This window comes from Erinaceus europaeus, chromosome 14, assembly GCF_950295315.1.
Source record: "Erinaceus europaeus chromosome 14, mEriEur2.1, whole genome shotgun sequence".
NCBI lineage: Eukaryota > Metazoa > Chordata > Mammalia > Eulipotyphla > Erinaceidae > Erinaceus > Erinaceus europaeus.
The window spans coordinates 31288385-31308158 of NC_080175.1; the positions used below are offsets into that span (position 1 = coordinate 31288385).

The window sequence follows — 19774 nt, forward strand, 5'->3', positions numbered from 1 at the left end:
AAATGCTCTGTTACGTGCATACTGTATTATCTTTTAAATATATAATTTTACACACTCAAATATTTTCTAATTTTATGTTACTTTTAAAGAAGAATTATATCATCAGCCTCCAAACTCAAAATGAAAACACCAGTCTGTCAGTCTCTCATCACCCATTCCTGATTCCTCAAAGTAGCCAATATACTATATATGTTTACTAAAATATTGTTTATATATCTACACACAGTTTTCTTACAAATATTCCTATGCTGTGCTAAAATAATATATGTGAATGAAATATGAGCAATTTAATTTTAAAAGCAAACCTTTGTATTGGGCATATATGAAATACAGCATTGTTATCTAAATAACTTACTTTATGGAGGCTGGGCAGTGGCACACCTGGTTAAGCACACAGAGTACCATGAGCAGGGACGTGGGTTTGATCCTTTGCTCCCCACTTGCAGCGAGGACACTTCACAAGTGGTGAAGCAGGTTTGCAGGTGTCTGTCTTTCTCTCTCCCTCTCTATTTCCTCGAGTCCTCTCAATTTTTCTCTGTCCTATCAAATAAAATAGGGGAAAAAAATCCACCAGGAACAGTGGATTCAAAGTACCCAGCACCAAGCCCCAGCAATAGAGGCAATAAGTAAGTAAATAAACAATACACTATCTGGGCACACTTTCCTTGAATTCCTTGGGTAGGAATGGGTGGATTTGGAAGGAGGAAGCCTTTTTTCCATCTGTGTATACTTTTGAAAGTAGAAATAAAGATACTGTATCACAATGAGTTTTCACTGAAAAGAATAGGTAGGGAGAAAAGTTACAAAGAAATAGAAAATCATTGAAACTACTAGTAAAGCAAGTTTAAGCTTTAATATTGGATTCTCCGTTTTACTATGTTACTAGTATGTATTTACTTTTTTTCTACTATGTATTTAATATAAAACCTAAAGATAAAATGTTTTCATACTTGATTTTCTCAACTTAAATGGTTTATATGTTTTCTCCTTTAAAGATGTCTTCCCATTATAAAAGACCCAGGTTTGAACCAGCATTGAAGGAAGCTTCAGTGCTGTGCTCACTTTGTCTATCTCTGTCTCTGTCTCTCACTGTCTGCCTCACTGCCTCTAGATGCAATAAAAAAAAAAAAAGACAAGAAAATGGTGGTAGTTCAGCGGGTTAAGCACAGGTGGTGCAAAGCAAAAGGACCAGCATAAGGATCCTGGTTCAAGCCTTCGGCTCCGCACCTGCAGGGGAGTCATTTCACAGGTAGTGAAGCAGGTCTACAAGTGTGTCTCTTTCTCTCCCCTTCTCTGTCTTCCCCTCCTCTCTCCATTTCTCTCTGCTCTATCTAACCAAAATGACATCAATAACAACAACAATAATAACTACAACAACAATAAAAAAACAATAAGGGCAACAAAAGGGAAAATAAATAAATAAAAGATAAGAAAAAAATGATCTAAAATTATTTTAACAGAATGATTATATGGTTGTGAAATTTTCACCTTCAAAGAAGGAAAGGAGTTAAAACCACTTGACTAAGTTTATTTTCAGTTCCTTTCAGATTTATGTATATCACAAAAAATATGAATTCTTATTGAACTGTAAATTAAGTGAAATGTTAAGTCCCAGAGATTTTGTTTAGCTGCTTGACAATCTGATTCTGAAATACCTATGATTAAGCAAAGCTTTTCTTGAAGAACAAGATAATGGGATTTGTCTACAAGGTTTCAAGACACAATGATAGTAATTAAAATAATGTGGCTACGGAGCAGCAGCAGCTGTGTTTCTCTCCTCTCCTCTCCTGGGTCAACTAGGAATACCAAAGGAGACCACCTGGGACCGCAACAAGCAGGACTAGAATGTCTTCAGGAACCCACCAAACCACCGGTGAGTGGACAGGAAGGAGCCTAAGGAGAGATTGAAATGGATCTACCCTATGATCCTGCCATTCCTCTCCCAGGGATATATCCTAAGGAACCCAACACACCCATCCAAAAAGATTTGTGTACACCTATGTTCTTAGTAGCACAATTTGCAATAGCCAAAACCCAGAAGCAACCCAGGTGTCCAATAACAGATGAGTGGCTGAGCAAGTTGTGGTACATATACACAATGGAATACCACTCAGCTATTAAAGACGGTGACTTCACCGTTTACAGCCCACCTTGGATGGAGCTTGACAAAATCATGTTAAGTGAAATAAATCAGAAACTGAAGGATGAATATGGGGTGATCTCACTCTCAGACAGAAATTAAAAAACAAGGTCAGAAGAGAAATAAAGAAACTTAAAATAAAAAAGAAAGAGGAATTATATAGCATACTCAAGTGGAACTTACTCCAAGTATGTTTAGCTGATTCAGTATTTGAAAATCAATGTAAACCACTTCAACTGTCTTTTGAAAAATAAAATTAAAATGTTGTGTAAAAAAAAAAAATTTAAATAATGTGTTATCAGTGCAAGATAGAAAAATTGAACAGAGCAGAGAGTGGAGAAATGAACCCATATACATGTGGAAGCTTTATATATGACAGAGAAGCTGCTTTAATTGACTATCCATATTGGAAATCATCAAATTAACTGCCTACTTCACAGCCATATCTTACCCCAGATCAATTCTAGTTTGATGAAAGGCATAGTGCTAGAAGAAAAAAATTTGAAATCTAAAACATACAGTGTCTTTATGAACTAGACATGAGCAAGACACTCTTGCAGGGAGAAGAACAAAATTAAAAAGGGGGGGTTGGGGAATTGACAGGTATCCAGAACTGAAGACAGAAATCTAACAAACTCTTCACACAGAGATAGAAACAAACACAATGAAATATGAATTCAAAGCCAGACATTTTATGACCTGTAGATTGGCAGAAATAAAGTCTGCGAACAGCAGGTATTCATAAGAACATGAATTAAAGGACACTCAAATCAGCATTGCTAGAGGAGTGTAAGTTGCAATTATTAGATCACTTTAGAAAACGACTTGTTCTTGAGAAGTTGAATATTTATCTATTTGTGTATGACACAGAAATTCCTTGCTCAGGCATGTTCTGTAAAAGAGTAATTCTCTAATTTTAAGAGGCATCAGAATCAGTTGGAAAGTCACATGGTTTGAGGATTCTAACTCAGTAAGTGAGGAATAAAGTTTATGAATGTGTACTTCTAGGAAATGCCCAGGTGATGATGCTGCTGCTAGTTTCCAATTGTAGCTGGGCTAACAGTTCTTCAGATTTCTTTGCCTGTGTCATAAGAATGAGAAACAAGTATGTTCAAAGTCACACTCTTCATAATAACATAGTGACATTAATTTGGACATATCCCAAATATCCACTAACAGGAGAATGGATAAATACATTGTAGTATGTTCATAAAATGAACTCTCATACAACATTGAAAATTAATTTTAAGTACATGTAATGGTTTAGATAAATCATAGAAGCCTAATGTTAAGTGGAAAAAAGTAAGTTCCAGAAAATTTCATAAGATATAATGTCACTTTTTTAAAATAAAGCTAATAGACCTAGAGGGGGTTATATTGTTATGTGAAAAACAGAGAAATGTTATGCATGTACAAAATATTGTATTAACTGTCGATTGTAAAACATTAATTCCCCAGTAAAGAAATAAAAAAATAAAGCTAATAAATTAAATATACATGGATAAAAGTAACTTGCAAGGCAAAAGAATGAAAAACACTAAAATGGATAAAGGAAGACTCAAATAACTAGATGTGACAGTGTGGGTACAATAGTAGCTTGTAGGTGAATGACAAGTGCTGCAGCATGAAATCTTATACATAATATATACAAATGGGGGGAAAAAGTTAAGTATGTGCCAGTCAGGTAAGCTAAGTGAGGCAAGAAATGATATCAAAGAAACTAAAATTATAGTAACAATGAAAATAGTAGGTGGGCATAGTAACTGACAGGAATAATCCTGGTGAAAATGGATATGCAATGTGGTAGACACTCTTGAGACATCCTCTTGCAGAACAGAAAATAATGAGATGAAAAGGGATATAACAGATGCTCAGAACAGAGGATGGCAATCTAACAGAAATGCTGAGACAGAGATTGGAACAGAAAGACAGAAATACAGGGTAAAACTTGAGTTGACTGTGGTCTATTACAGAAGATCCGGGGACTCAGAGGAAGGGAGGAGACTGAGGGGTGGTTTGGAACCCAGTATCCTATGGTAGAGGAGAATAAGATTTGACGGAGGCTGCGGTGTACTTACACTATCTTGGGCAGATGTCGAACTGTACTCCTGTGACAAAACAATCCTTTTATTTGTTTGTTTGTTTGTTTTTCTTTTCTTTTCTTTTTCTTTTGTTTTGCCTCCACGGTTACCGCTGGGGCCTCCAGGGTTATCACTGGGGCTCAGTGCCTGCACGCTATGAATCCACTGCTCCTGGATGCCATTTTCCCCCCATTTTTGTTGCCCTTGTTGTTATTATTGTTATTGTTGTTATTGCTTCCATTGTTGTTGGATAGAACGAGAGAAATCGAGAGAGGAGGGGAAGACAGAGTTGGGGAGAGAAAGATAGACACCTGAAGATCTGCTTCACTGCTTGTGAAGTGACCCCTCTGCAGGTGGGCAGCGGGGTGCTCGAACAAGGATCCTTACACTAATCCTTGTGCTTAGTTCCATGTGCACTTAACCCGCTGCACTACTGCCCGGCCCCCAGCAATCCTGTAAATCAACATTTTCTCAATAAAGTGAACTAATCAAAAAGAAAAAGGGGAGGGGGTTGGGCAGCAGCTCTGTGGGTTAAGCGCACATGGCGCAAAGGCCCAAAGCGCAAGGATGACCCCAAGGATCCTGGTTCAAGCGCCCGGCTTCCCACATGCATGGGGGGAGTCACTTCACTGGCGGTGAAGCATGGTGGCAGGTGTTTTCTCTACCCCTCTATATCTCCCCTCCTCTCTCGATTTCTCTCTGTCCTATTCAACAACAACATAAATGTCAACAATAGCAATAACCATAACAAGGGCAACAAACTGGAAAAAAAGAAAAAGATCTGGCACTGTATTTCAAGAAAATGCTCACAAGTTGATCGTCTTAGTCTTTCTAATCAAAGTATTGCCTAAAAACCATCAAACTGACACAGAAACTCAAAAATTTATGTATCAAGACTAAAACTACTGCTGTAAACATCCTGCCAGAATAGAAAAGAGAGAAAACAAACAAATAGGTAAACCAAGCAGAATGAAATTCATTCTAGCTTTAAATTTCTCTACAATAACAAATACTACAAAAATTCAGATTTGGAAAAATAAATGATTATGGCTAACTAAAGTTTAATAAAGAAAAGTTATAATGAAATGGACTTAAATGTTCAAATAAGAAAATATAAATCATATCAATTAAAATGGTATTAATGGCACAGTGGATAGAGTGACTGACTTGCAAGATCCTCTGTTCAATCCCCATCCTAAAATATGCCAAGGTGATGCTTTGTCTTTCTAACTCTCTCCCTCTTTCATAAATAAATCTTTCTCTCTCCCCATCTCTGTCTTCTCCTTCTGTCTCCATTTCTCTCTCCCCTATCCAACAACAACAATAATAACTACAACAATAAAACAATAAGAGCAGCAAAAGGAAATAAATATTTAAAAATCTTTAATTAAAAGAAACAGAAATAAACAAATTGTCTCTAAGACTATGTGAGAACAATGGTGGCTGTAGTCGGGAGGGTGGGGTGGGGTGGTGGTGGGTGTAGTGTACATATGTTGATATCTTATAGCTATGTAAGCTACTACGAATCACAAATTTAAAAAAAAAAATAAAGGTTTGACAGGGCTAGGGAGACAGCATAATAGTTATGCAAAAAAAAAAAAAAAACCTTTCATGTCTGAAGCACCAAAGATCCCAGGTTCAATCCCCAGCTGATGCCAGAGTTGAGCAGTGATGGGTAGAGGTGGGGATAGGGGGGAAGGACAGCTTGACAAAAGAACAAGAAAATAAAAACAAAACAATACTTAGAACATGTGCAACATTCAGACAATAAAAAAGACTGTCCTTCCCCCCCCAAAAAAAAAAACAAATGTATAGATTCAACATAATTCCCATCAAAATCCCAATGGCATTCTTCAAGGAAATTGTACAACTTATCCAAAAATTCATGTGAAACCACAAAAACATAACTAGACAAAACACTCCTAAGGAAAAAAAAGAAGGAAAATGGAGGCAGTATGCTTCTTGACCTAAGTTTATACAACAGAGTAGAAGTAACTCAAACAATATGGTATTGGAACAAAAATGAGCTGAAACCAATGGAACAAGATAGAGATCCCAGGAGTAAACATACTTAAATCTAGACACTTTATATATGACAGTGGGGGTCAAAACCATTTAATGGAGAAAATAAAGCCTCTTCTCTAAATGGCTCTGGGAAAACTGGACAGCCACATGTAGAAAATGAGACTAGACCATCAATTAACACCATATATCAAAATTAACTTAAAGTTGATCAAAGACCTGGATGGCTTTTAGACCTGAAACTGTAAAATACATAGAAGATTATTGGTGAAACATTTTAGGACATTAACATCAAAGAGGTATTCGGAGATGAACCCTTATGGGCAATTAAACTAATACAAGATTAAGAAATGCAACTTCATCAAAGTCAAAAGCTTTCATATCAAAAGAAAAGTCCACAAGGATTGGCAACCCAGTAATTGGGATAAGATATTTGCACATCAAACCTGGCAAGGGTTTGTCACTAAGCATCTATAAAGAACTCACATAGTCCAACAACAAAGACTCAGCCTAATAAAAAGGTAGGCAAAAATCTGAATAGATTGTTTTCCAAAGAAGAGATATGTGTGACCATCACCATATGAAGAAATGCTCCAGTTCACTTATCATTAGAGAAATACTTATTAAAACCATAGTGAGATAGCACCTCACACCTGTGAGAATGACAAAAATAAATCAAGAAATGACAAGTTATTAAGTGAGATAAGCCAGAAAAAGAAGGATGAATATGGGATGACCTCACTCATAGACAGAAGTTGAGAACAGAAAGCAAACTGCTAATCAGAATTTGGACTGGGTTTGGTGTATTGCACTGAAGTAAAGAACTATGTGGGGGGAGGTGGTTTTTCAGGTCCTGCTACAAGGAGGAGGAGAAGGACCTAGGCTGAGGATGAGTCAGAAAACTGAGAAATTTTACACATTTAAAGTAACTATTTAATGTAAACTAGTAATCCCTCACACAATAAAAATAAGAGAAAAAATAAAAATAAATTTAGAAAAAGAATTGACTAGTGTTGGTAAGGATATGAAGAAAAAGGAGCTCTGGATACTGTGGTAGGAATGCAAACTAGTGAAATCTATATGGAAGACAGTATGGAGTCCTCAAAGAAATGAACAGATATGAAAGCACTAATTCAAAGGGACACATGCACTTTTATACATTATTCATAGTAGCCAAGGAGTGGAAAGAGCCTACATGCTCATCAACAGATGACTGGATAAAGAAGTTATGGGAGATACACTTACTCAGTGGAATACTACTCTGCAATTTAAAAGATACTCTATGCTACGCCTGAGGAAGGTGGGTCCTGATATTGGGGCAGCTTGGAATGTCCCTACTCATGACCACAGAATGTGAGCTCAGATCTACAGGGATGCAGAGGTCACATAGGCTCCTAAGCTGAATATGGGCCCCAGATCACATCAAATCGATGGAGTTTACAGTCAACAATATTTATATATACCTTTCCCATATTTGGGAGCTTCTCTTTTCCCTGATTCAGCTTTCTGGTCCTTATTCCAGCCATGACATCATCTCCCCAGACAATAACTTGGATCCACCCACATATCAGATTTCATGCTCTGGGGAAAAACAAACAAAAAACTAGTATAGCCACAGGCCCTTTGGAATATAACTAAAATATGCCTACTAGCTATCTACAAAATGGAGGACACCCCCCCAACTCTTCATCTGCACTATTCCAGCCTTTAGGTTCATGACTAGTGAACAATTTGTTTGGCTTTATGTGTTAACTCTCTTTTCAGCCACCAGGTTCCAGATGCTAGCAGGGTGCCAACCAGACCTCCCTGGACAGACAACCCCACTAATGTGTCCTGTTCTCCAATTCCCTAGAACCCCACTCCACTAGGGAAAGAGAGAGGCAGGCTGGGAGTATGGATCAACCTGTCAATGCCCATGTTCAGCGGGGAAGCAATTACAGAAGCCAGACCTTCCATGTTCTGCATCCCACAATGATCTTGGGTCCATACTCCCACAGGGTTAAAGAATAGGAAAACTATCATGGGAGGGGATGGGTTATGGAGTTCTGGTAGTGGGAATTGTATGGAGTTGTACCCCTCATATCCATGGTTTTGTCCATGTTTCCTTTTTATAAATAAATTTTTTAAAAAAGATAAGATTGTGCCCGGCAGCACAAAATGAAAGGAACTTGAGGCAATTACACTTAGCAAAGTATGAGGTAAAAGGCAACTACCCTATGGTTTCATTCATATGTGGACTTTAGAGAATTAAAACATATGGACTGGAAAAAACAAAAGCTCAACTGCCTCTAAATCTTTTATTATTGCTGGATGGAGGTGGGATGCACAGAACTTTGCGGATAGGTTAAGTGGTAGAATTATTGCTCCTATAATCCTGCAAGCCATTATTAGATAACTAATAGAAAAAGCTTAAAATGAAATAAAGATTATCATTTTGATATGTTAAAAGTAAGTAAATAAATAAATAAATGTTGCATAAAAGTGATAAAGACTATAAAATCGAAGAATGTTTGTCCCATATATTCTAAAGTACTCTTATCATTAATTTTAAAAAAAATGTGTCACAAATCAGCAGGAAAATAGCTACTTGTTGGGAATACTGGTGACCATGATCATGACTTCACAAAATAACTATTAGAACTGCAGAAATTGTAATAAAATAAGAGAAAATTGAACCATAAGAGTTTTTTCCTTGATTGACAGTAAAGAAATGTTTGCTATTTTAAATATTGGGAGCCACACTAACAGCCATACTAAGGCTGTCTAAATATAATTAAGGTAAATAGCCTTGAAAGGCTTAGATTTCACTACTCTTAAGCAGATTTGGAGTTTTCTGAGAATAAAGGGACTTTGAGGCTTCGCTCTGACTTTTTCAATTCATCAGATATTTTGAAACAACTGATGTTACAGACCATATAAGGAAAAAAAAAGGGTGGGGGGGGCGAGGAGGGACATTATTAGGAAGATTAGGAAGTCTACCTGGAGGAATAAAGGTTGAAAAAACCTGGCTGATATCTTAAAGGTTTTAAATAACATTCATTGTATGGTGTGCTCATTGAATTCCAACACTAGGAGGGACAGAGGAGAGGGTATTCTGTTTTATTTATTTTTGTTATTGTGTGTGTGTGTAATTTAATAGTGATTTAAGGATTATAATAAGGGAAGAATTCCACACCACTCCCACCACCATAGGTCTATGTCCCCAGTCCCCTCAAATAGTAACCTCCATAGTTCTCCAAGGTCATAGATACGAGTTGGCTATATATTTGTGTGCTTTTTTTTCTTTTTTGAAGTTCATATGTTTCAATTCTCTAAATTCCACATATATGTGAAGTCACCCCATAGTTGTCCTCACTGCCTTACTTACTTCACTAAGTGTAATCACTGCCAATTCCATCCTTTTAGATCCCAAGGACAGACACATTATAGTCCTTTATTTCAAATGCTAAATAGTACTCCACTGAGTATATGTGCCATGACTTTTTTTTATGACTCAAATTAGTAATTTTTGTTCTGTTGTTAAATCCCCCCCCCCCCAATATTTTCAACTTTTAATCAGGAAAATGAAAAGGCATGTGTCAAAGAAGCATATATGCCATTTGGGCAAAGATGGCTGACTCCATGTGGAAGTTGATGCCCATTTTTATTCATTCTAAGACCCTGCCTTCATTTCCCTTTTTGTTTTTTTTGTTATTAGCCTTTAAAAATATCTTTATTTATTGGATAGAGAGAGCTAGAAAGCAAGAGGGTAGGGCAAGACAAAGAGGGAGAGAGACATCTGTAGCACTGCTTCACCACTTGTAATGCTTTCCCCCTGCAGATGGGGAACAGGGGCTTGAACCCAGGTCCTTGTACATTGTAATGCGCACTCAACCAGGTGTGCCACTACCCTGCCCTTTATTTCCTTTCTTAACCACTCACAACTATTACAACTTTTGTACATCCTTTTCCTCTTCCCTCTCAGATAAAGGAAACAACAACTAACTTCCTCAGGTGTTCTCAGGTGATGGGGCAAAAGCAAAGGTTCCAAGTCACAAATAACCCAAATAAAAAAAAAACCAGTGGAACTAGGGTTCAGAGCCCTCTAACCATTTTACCCTAACATTTCCTCCTCTGGAAGTGTGGACCAAAGTTGTTTTTGGGGTGCGGAAGGAGAAAGTTCTGTTTTCTCTAATTGCTTCTCTGTTGAACATGGACATTGGCTAGTTAGTTCATACCCCCAGCCTGTCTTTGTCTTTCCATAGTAGGGTAGTGCTCTGGAGAGGTGAGGTTCTGGAACATGTTGGTGAGGTCATCTGCTTGGGAGATCAGGATGGGGTCATAGTAATAGCATCTGGTACTTGGTGAAAGCCCTAATTTACATGATGAGTTATAAACACTAAAATCATTACCCCACAATAGGTGATAATAAGTATTCAATATAAATACAAGTTTTACTTTATATCAAATACAAGGTCATAATATTATAATATTAAATAATACAGATTAAGGTGGTTGTAAATAGGTATTTATATTATATGCATATTACATATAGAATGCTTATTAACTAGTGATAAGCTGGTTAACACGTATTAATCACTAACCAATCCTCTGAAATCATTAAAAGCATAACATTTTATTCAATCTAAAAATGTCCTTTTTGTTTTTGAATTATTGAGTGTGACCAAGACTTAGCACAATAGTCTGCAAGTGTTCTTCTGTTTGTGTGTTTGATTGTAACCAAAGGGCCTAGACTTCCTGGAGGAGTTTCACTCCCCACCCCCCACACACACTGTAGTAATGGTCTTTAGTGGCAGTATTCAGAGGATGATGTTTTGAAGTCTAGCATCAGTCAGTCACATTTCTAAAGATTAGAAACCTTCAGGCTGGGTGGTGGTGCGCCTGGTTGAGCGCACATGTTACAGTGCACAAGGACCCAGGTTCGAGCCCCCAGTCCCCACCTGCAGAGGGTAAGCTTTGCAAGTGGTGAAGCAGGGCTGCACATGTCTCTCTGTCTCTCTCCCTCTCTATCTCCCCCTTCCCTCTCAATTTCTGACTATCTCTATCCAATCAGTAAATGAAAATAATAATAAAAAATCTTAAAAAAATTAGAACCTTTCTATTCTACAGTTAAACAGAAATCATAAATCACTGCAAAAGTGGAGTCACCAGGTAGAGCTTTGCCTTGCCATGCAAGTAGCCTGCATTTGAGCCACAGCACCGCACTCAGGCATGAGAGGAAGCTCTGGCGCTGTCGTGTCTCTTTGTGTGTCTCTCCCTGTCTGGCTGGATGGAATAACAACCCAAAACAGTGAAATCACATGTGCATAAGACACTGGCTCAATAAAAAGAAAAAAGAAAACTCAGTTCAAAAGTACAGGGATAGGAAAAGAAAGGTGAAAGATGTAAGCCAGTGGGCTGGGTGGGACAACATGATGGTTATGCAAAACACTTTCAAGCCTGAAGTTCCAGAGCCCTAGGTTCCATCCCCAGTAGCACCATATGCCAGAGCTGAGCAGTGCTCTGGTCTTTCTCTCCCTGGTTCTCTGTATCTTTCTCTCTCTTAAAATAAAATAAATGAAATACTACAGAAAAACAAGAAAGGGGGTGCTGGGGAGTGGCACACATTGTTGAGCATACACATTACCATGTGCAAACACTCAGGTTCAAGTCCCACTCCTCACCTGCAGGCGGGGGACGCTCCACAAGTGGTGAAGCAGATCTGCAGGGGTGGTGCTCTCTCCCTATCTCTCTTTCCCCTCTCAATTTCTATCTGCCCTATCAAATAAAAACAAAAAGGAAAAACTGGTTACCAGGAGTGGTGGTGGATTCATAGTGCCGGCACAAGGCTCCAGCATCAACCCTGGTGGGGAAAAGTGTGTGTGTGTGTGTGTGTGTGTGTGTGTGTGTGTGTGTGTGTGTGTGTGTGTGTAGAACTACATTTGGCTGTTATTTCATATGTGAAAACTTTTAATACAGCTGTTGGCTGGTCTCCCTGCGTCTACATTTCCCCACTTGGTCTGTTAAAAGACCACTTTAGTCGTTGCCCCCTCACAATCAGCCCAGGGTGAGCACTTCACTGGAATGAGCATGCTTATGGGGTAGAGTCTCATAGGTCATAAGTCGTTGTGTTCCAGGTAAGAAGTGATCTCTGGTCTGTGTGTTTGTCCTGTTTACTCAGAACACCTGAACATGCATTAGCTCCCTGACTCCTCACTCACTCTCTGTTCTCCTCAGGACTACTGGCTCTCTCTCCTTTACAAGCGCCTTATCGGTCCCAAAGTCTTAGCTGTGCATGTCGCTGGTCTCCAGAGGAAGCCACGGCCAGGCCGTGTGATCCGGGACAAACTAAGGATTTATGCTCACTGCACAAACCACCACAAGTAAGTCTTCACAGATGTCATAGAAAACCCCTTCAAGGGCTTAAGGTGTTGGGCCCCTGAAGAATTTCCTATCATTTGCGACTCCTTCAAGACTTATTAAATATTGTCTCTGGAATCACTGTATCCATTCTCTGCAGTTTTCAAATGATGTCTGATAAATAGCATTTTATCTCTAAGTAAACAACCCCTCTTTGTCACACACAGAGAATTTATTCATAAAAAGTTCATAAAAAAATACAAGCCATTTGTTCATTTGCTTCTTCAGCCAACAAAATTTTATTGAGCATTTTCTCTGTGCCAGTTAATGTAATAATGCCCATGAGGCTTTTTTGTGTGCCTACGCCTCAACTAAAGAAAATGATATAAAATCTCTTCCTCTGAGCCACCAGCAGAGATTGAAAAAACAAGTCAATGTTTCTAAGAAGCATGGTGGGAATCAACACTACTAGAAACCTAGTGGTGAGCACATCCCAAGGTGGTCTGCACCCAAAAGTAGTTATGCCAGGCATTTTCCAATATTTTCAACAACTTTTTTTTTTTCGTTTTGAAGGAACAAGAGGTTAATGATAAGTTAAGCTTCCATTTTCAAGGGCTTGGACTTAAATGACTCAGAGTAGTAATATGTGGCTGTTCTCTTTTTGACATGAAGCTCTGGTTGTCATTAGAGTTGTCCTTAGAATGAACAAGAGGAATACTCATTAGTAAATAAATCTTGGCAGATAAAATATTTTAGAGCAAACAAGAGGTAAAAAAAAAATCATGAAACTAGATCTGAAACCAATTTATCTGACAAAATATGGCATCCTTACATCACTTCCTGTATAGGGAGCAGAGTGGTTGACCCTGGAAAAAAGAATTTGTTCTCTTAATGTGGAGAAACCCTGTCGAGGAAGAATGGAAACAAGTGCTTCCCATCAGACCTTGATTCCAGAAGGCCTATCGGGGCTGATCACAAGGAGTGGATAGCACAAAGAACTCCAGTAGTCAGGTTACCACAGATGCTCCTTCCCCTTCCTTGATGAGAGAAGAGCCAAGCCAGTTAATTTATCATGATAAGGTTTTTCAAAGAATCACTCTGAGCATAGAGGAGCCAGGGGCCAGTTGTCTTGTCTATAGATACAAGTGTCTATTGTGAATGAAGGGAAGCTGGTTTGGGCAGAGGCCAGAGGCTTTCAACAGCCCTTTTGCTCAACAGGAAGTTCAGTCCAATACCTGACAGAGAGTGACTGCTTTATGACCTTGACTGGAGTTATCTGATCACCACACAAGGAAACATTGTATTCCTTGTCTCTGTGATAACCACCCAAAAGGTGGACCCCCAACTTAAAGAGAGAAAAATTACTCTTGGCACCTTTCGTCTCTGTACAAATCCAGTTTGTGGCCTTTGTTATCTATCTGAGGACCCAACAGGGAAAGAGTGCCAGTAAGTCTATGGTTAGTGTCTTCACAGACAACTCCAGACATCCTTTCAGTCTCATCCCGGTGTTCATCTTAACATGCTTTGGTGTTCTTTTGAAAAGTTGTCACTATTATTCTGAGTATTCTGTGAACTAAATTCATTTTTGTATTCTTAATGTCTAACACAGTAACTGACATGAAGAAGACCCCAATAAGTATTTGATGTATGAAGGTTGAATTCAGAAATAGGGTATTGGGAGTCGGGCTGTAGTGCAGCGGGTTAAGCGCAGGTGGTGCAAAGCACAAGGACCCGCATAAGGATCCCGGTTCGAACCCCGGCTCCCCACCTGCAGGGGAGTCGCTTCACAGGCGGTGAAGCAGGTCTGCAGGTGTCTATCTTTCTCTCCTCCTCTCTGTCTTCCCCTCCTCTCTCCATTTCTCTCTGTCCTATCCAACAACAACAACAACAACAATAATAACTACAACAATAAAACAACGAGGGCAACAAAAGGGAATAAATAAATAAAATAAATATTAAAAAATTAAAAAAAAAAAGAAATAGGGTATCAAGATAGTATAGATCTAACTGTCTTGCCCTTTGACATCATCACACCAACCAGAAGGAGGTGGTATGGTTAAAAATTCTACCATTCATTAGCATGAGACCTAAAACTAAGTTATCTGGAAACAAGATGTCCTGTATGTCATCAACTCTGCTCTACTTTCTATAAAATGTCACTATAGCAGTTCTCTTGGGAAACTGTGCTTCTCAGAACCTTTTCTTCTTCACAATGCAAAAGAAAAAGAGGAAGAAAGGTGATGAAGGGGGAAAGGAGGAGAAATTACTAAGCGATTTCACTTGTAACCCTTATAAAAATAATGGAAGTGAAGGTCTTCGTTCCTATCAGATCAAAAAAGAAAGCCACAATGGAAATACCAGGCTGACTGAAGTTTCAGGTAATCTCCATGCCAGCAGGTGTAGAAGAGAGAAAGGCATAGGATAGAAGTGCCCTTCTCAGGAGTCGGGTGGTAGCACAGTGGGTTAAGTGCATGTGGTGTGAAGCACAAAGACCGGCATAAGCAAGCCCCCTGCTCCCCACCTGCAGGGGAGTCGCTTCACAAGTGGTGAGGCAGGTCTGCAGGTGTCTATCTTTCTCTCTCCCTCTGTCTTCCCCTCCTCTCTCCATATCTCTCTTTCCTATCCAACAACGATGACATCAATAACAACTACAATAATAACTACAACAATAAAACAAGGGCAACAAAAGGGGATAAATAAATAAGTGTATAAAAAAAAAGAAGTGTCCTTCTCTGTGGTAAATCATGTGTCCAGTCTGTGCCACCTCATCCTCCCTATAGCCATGAGGAAGCATGACTTCCAGTTTATTTATGACCAACAAGGCCAATCTCACAGAAATATCCCAGAGCAGTCATGTTGGCTTCATGCTATTTACTCTTGATCAGTAATACTCAGAAAACATATCTTTGCAGTCAAAATAGGGGTTGGGTGAGAAGGTATGAATTAACTAGTAAAATACCACAAAAGTGTCCTTTAAGTTGCTTATTTTTTAAGTAGTTCCATTTTTAAGTATCTGTAAAGATAGTATCTTTACTCATGTAAAGTATCTGCACTCATGTTTATCAAATGCTTTTTATGTACTAAGCATCATGGCTTTATATTATCATAGTTTCCAAGGATTCTGTGGTATTGACCCTATATACACATAAAGGAATTTTATATTTGGAAAGGACATTTAGAGGTCTTTTCCTGACAGTCAGTGAGCTCTCTGACTGAATATCACACTGCCTGTCATGCATTCTCTCTCATTATGGATCCATTCTGACAGAGCAGAGCATTGTGTTTTCTGATCTTTTTAGGATAAATTTAAATAAATAAAATAGATCAGAAATTTCTGATCTACTTAGGAGAGAGAAATAAATAGTTGGATACATGTAGCAAGACCAACAGGTGCTTTTCTGCTTTCGGTTCCAGAGTTAACAAATTAGGACACTGGCAGTCCTTCCCCTGTGTTCCCTTGTTCAGGGGATAAACAAAGTTTGACTAGGAAACCTTCTTTTATAAACCATTCTGCTAAGACAATGTATGTTTCTGCAGAGGAGCTAAGATCCTTAACAAAGATCAGAACCGACTGGAGCTTGGTGGATGTTTAAGCAAAACTGAGCCTTTTGGGGTTCAGATTGTTTTTTTTTATTATCGGCAAAATGCAACTTCCTGTTTTTCATAATTTTTTTTAAGACTCATAAAATAGGTTCCTGAGGCTTCTTGGACATCAAATGGCTCTTACAAAACAATATTTTGATGAGTTAAGTGTAAATGAATCAGAAACATGTGGATTAAATTTCCCTTAAAATACACAGGGGTTTTGAAATTAGGGGAAAAATGTTTGGCCAAACATACCCTGACTTTTACGGAACCCAAAAACTTTGAATTAGATTTGAAGACAATGGATGAACCCAATTTTCAAGCATATTGACTCACTGGTAATGACTATGGATTCTAAGCCTTCATCCTCCCTTCTCTTTCCTACTCCCCCAGTTTCACTGGAGACTGTTTTTAATCTAGAAGTCAAGATGTACCTCACCATATGACACACACCCCCACCTTCTATACAGACTATTCCAATTCTAGCCTCCCTGCCCTGACTCACTTCCTCCTTTTCCCATAGCAACACAAAGATGTCAGGCAATGAAAGAATGACCAGAAAAAAAGATGAACTCCAGATACATGGATTCTCTGCTGGTGAGAAAGTTTCCCCATGAGTGAGACATGGAGCAAGACAGATGTTCTACCAGACAAAAAAAAAAGGGGGGTGGGGTAGGGTGGGTATTCAGTTAGAGAACCAAAAACCTCCTGGACTTGAGGACATCAGAGGTTAGCAGTTGGCTAGGGGTGAGATTGCTTTGCAGAAAACTGAGAAATTTTATACATCTGTCAACAGATGTATTTATTGTAAACCATTAATCCTCCAATAAAAAAAGAAAAAAATATGTAAACATTTCTAGCACCTCCAAAATCCTTTTTGATACCTTCTCCATATCACTAACTCTTTTTCCTCTTATAGATGTTTTCTTCAGTAAATACTGATGAGTAGGGAAAAAAGGAAAGAAAGAAAAAAAGAAAGAGAAAGAAAGAAAAGAACATATCTTTCCAGTCAAAGGCTTCCATTTAATGTCCCCGTGCATCAGCTGAGCAGGAAAAGAGATTGCAGAGGCAGTCTTCAGTGTCACACCCTACCTGAGAAGGCTCCTGGAGTTCTATGAGAGCCTCTACACATTGGTCTCTGGACTAGCTATTCAGTACTAGCTTATCTCCCCCAGGGGAACTATGTAAATGGAAATGAGACCACAGCCAAGCATCTTGAAAAGGCAGCTTTCCCTGCAGCAATACTGTAATTTCAGGTCTCCCTCCCACCCACCCACTACTTCCCCACATCCCACCCTACTTTGCAGTCTCTGAAAGTTCATTCTGCCCCAGTTCTGTAGAGAAGAAACTCATAAATACAAATACTCAGAGCTCTCTTCTCCTTAGCTGCTGGTCTTTGAGAGGTTATTTGATGGTAGTTAGCAAGTGGGTTAACTGCAGTCTAGAAAACTTGGCACCCCTCCCCATGCTTTGCATTTATTCACACTTTGAGGCCCAAAGTAGGTGCAGTTGATGGTGTTTGCCTCAATTTTGCCCATAGCTAAACTAAACTTAACGACCACCAATGGAATATGATTGGTGAGTTTTAATGATGGCAAATGTTGACATTGGCTAGTGACTGCTATTGTCAGAGCTCTAGTAATACACGTCTGCTCACAATATTGGCATCCTCTTCTGCTATAACTAACTCATTTGGCTCCATGCTTCAGAGGACTGAGAAGATGAACCTGAAGAAGAGGGAGCAAACGAAAGTAATTAATAGTTCATCAAAATGTAAATGCAATGATCAAAAAAACCTTGAACACAGTAATGTGCCCTCTTATAGATGCAAGAGGAATATCTGATACAAGTGAAGAGATACATTTGGGGAAGTCCTATAATATTAATGGATTGTTCTAGTCATGTGGTTCCCAAGCCCCATTCATCTGCTAAACACCCCAGAAAGATTTCTTAATACAGACTCCCAAGCCTCAATCCTAAATGGACTGAATAAGCATCTCCAAGGGGAGAACCCGGAAAGCTATTTTTTAAAAATATTTATTTTTCCTTTTGTTGCCCTTGTTTTTTATTGTTGTAGCTATTATTGTTGTTGATGTCATTGTTGTTGGATAGGACAGAGAGAAATGGAGAGAGGAGGGGAAGACAGAGAGGGGGAAAGAAAGACAGACACCTGCAGACCTGCTTCACTGCCTGTGAAGCGACTCACCTGCAGGTGGGGAGCTGGGGGCTCGAACCGGGATTCTAGTGCTTTGCGCCACCTGTGCTTAACCTGCTGCACTGTCACCCGACTCCCGGAAAGCTATTACTTTAAAAAAAAAATCAGCTGACACAAATTGTCACACCTTGAATTTGATTACTTAACTCTCAGCACCTTGGGAAGCAAAGATGATACCAGAGATTAAGGAGGGCCACTTCTTCCAGGAATGGTGTTTTTCTCTGGGCAAAGTTGACCTAAGAGTTTCTCTGAACTCTTTCTTCCCTTGAAGGCAGGATCGGGTCATTTTTTTTCTGTTTCCTCCCATGAACCAGTCCAGATGGGGCCTTTAGGGACCACTTAGAAACAAAGTCTTTTTTTCTTATGAGAGAGAAGGAAATCATTATTGTTATGTTGATATATGCTGAAAGGTTTTTACATGTAGGCATCAAGTTCTCCTGGGCTTCTGAAGATACTGTGCTGGTTTAAAAGGATTCCAAAATGAATAGTTTTATAATTCGTGGGGTAGGTAAAGCAGTAAAAATAAAAAATATAAGCCAATTTGATTACATAAATGCTTTTTACTTTTATACATCAGACTATAAATGTAGACAAACTACACCAGTAAAAGAAAACTGGTAAAATTTTGCAACATACATGCAGACAATGGATTGCTATGTTTAATAATTTTTAATTTTCATAAATTAATAGAAATATGGGAAATGACATGAGTAATTAAAATACAAAAGAAGAAATGAAATGGTGAACTGACAAATGAAAAATGCTGCCTCTGGATTTCTACACTGAAAAAAAAATACTGCACAACAGTATGAATTTCTTTGAATACAACTTAATATAATATTGATATACTGTCATTACCCCTCAGATTGAAAAAAGGCATTTTAAAAGAGTGTTTTTTTAAGTTTCCAATGTTATATGTTTATGAGTTTTTATTTTATTTTATCCCCTTTTGATTCCCTTGTTGTTGTTGTTATTAAAAGAGTGTTTTAAGCATATGAGAAAATTCATTGTGAATAATCATGATATGAAAAAAAAAGCTTATGTAAAATGAAGTCTTCAGCACATAATTCAGGATGGCAAAACTTGGGGTTTAGTTAAGTAAATTATATTAATTTTCTATTATTGAATAATTTAGTATGTTTCTGCAGTAGAAGAATTATATTAGCATGGGAGCATATTTAATATGTTCATGAATTAAAACAACTCTGAACAGTATTATCCCAATTATGTGAAAACTCAATAATATTTATGTGTATGTCAAAAAGTACTCAAATATTTGTCAAATTAATAACAAAAATATTGGAAGAATGTTATGTCTCAAGACACTAGCCTTATACAAGAAAAGTTATTCTTAAACTAGGAATACTAAGAATTTCTCTTTGTAGTTTACTG

At 38.3% G+C, this 19774-nt stretch overlaps 1 protein-coding gene across 2 annotated transcripts in view; it reads left to right on the top strand.

Annotated features, from left to right (window-relative positions):
* The window catches only part of HPSE2 (heparanase 2 (inactive)), a 707067-nt gene that overhangs the window by 660888 nt on the left and 26405 nt on the right, over positions 1-19774 (top strand). For both annotated transcript variants that reach the window (XM_060171512.1, XM_060171513.1), the window contains one exon: positions 12460-12605. In XM_060171512.1, the coding sequence (XP_060027495.1) occupies positions 12460-12605 (146 nt within the window). The remainder of the gene's footprint in view (positions 1-12459; positions 12606-19774) is intronic.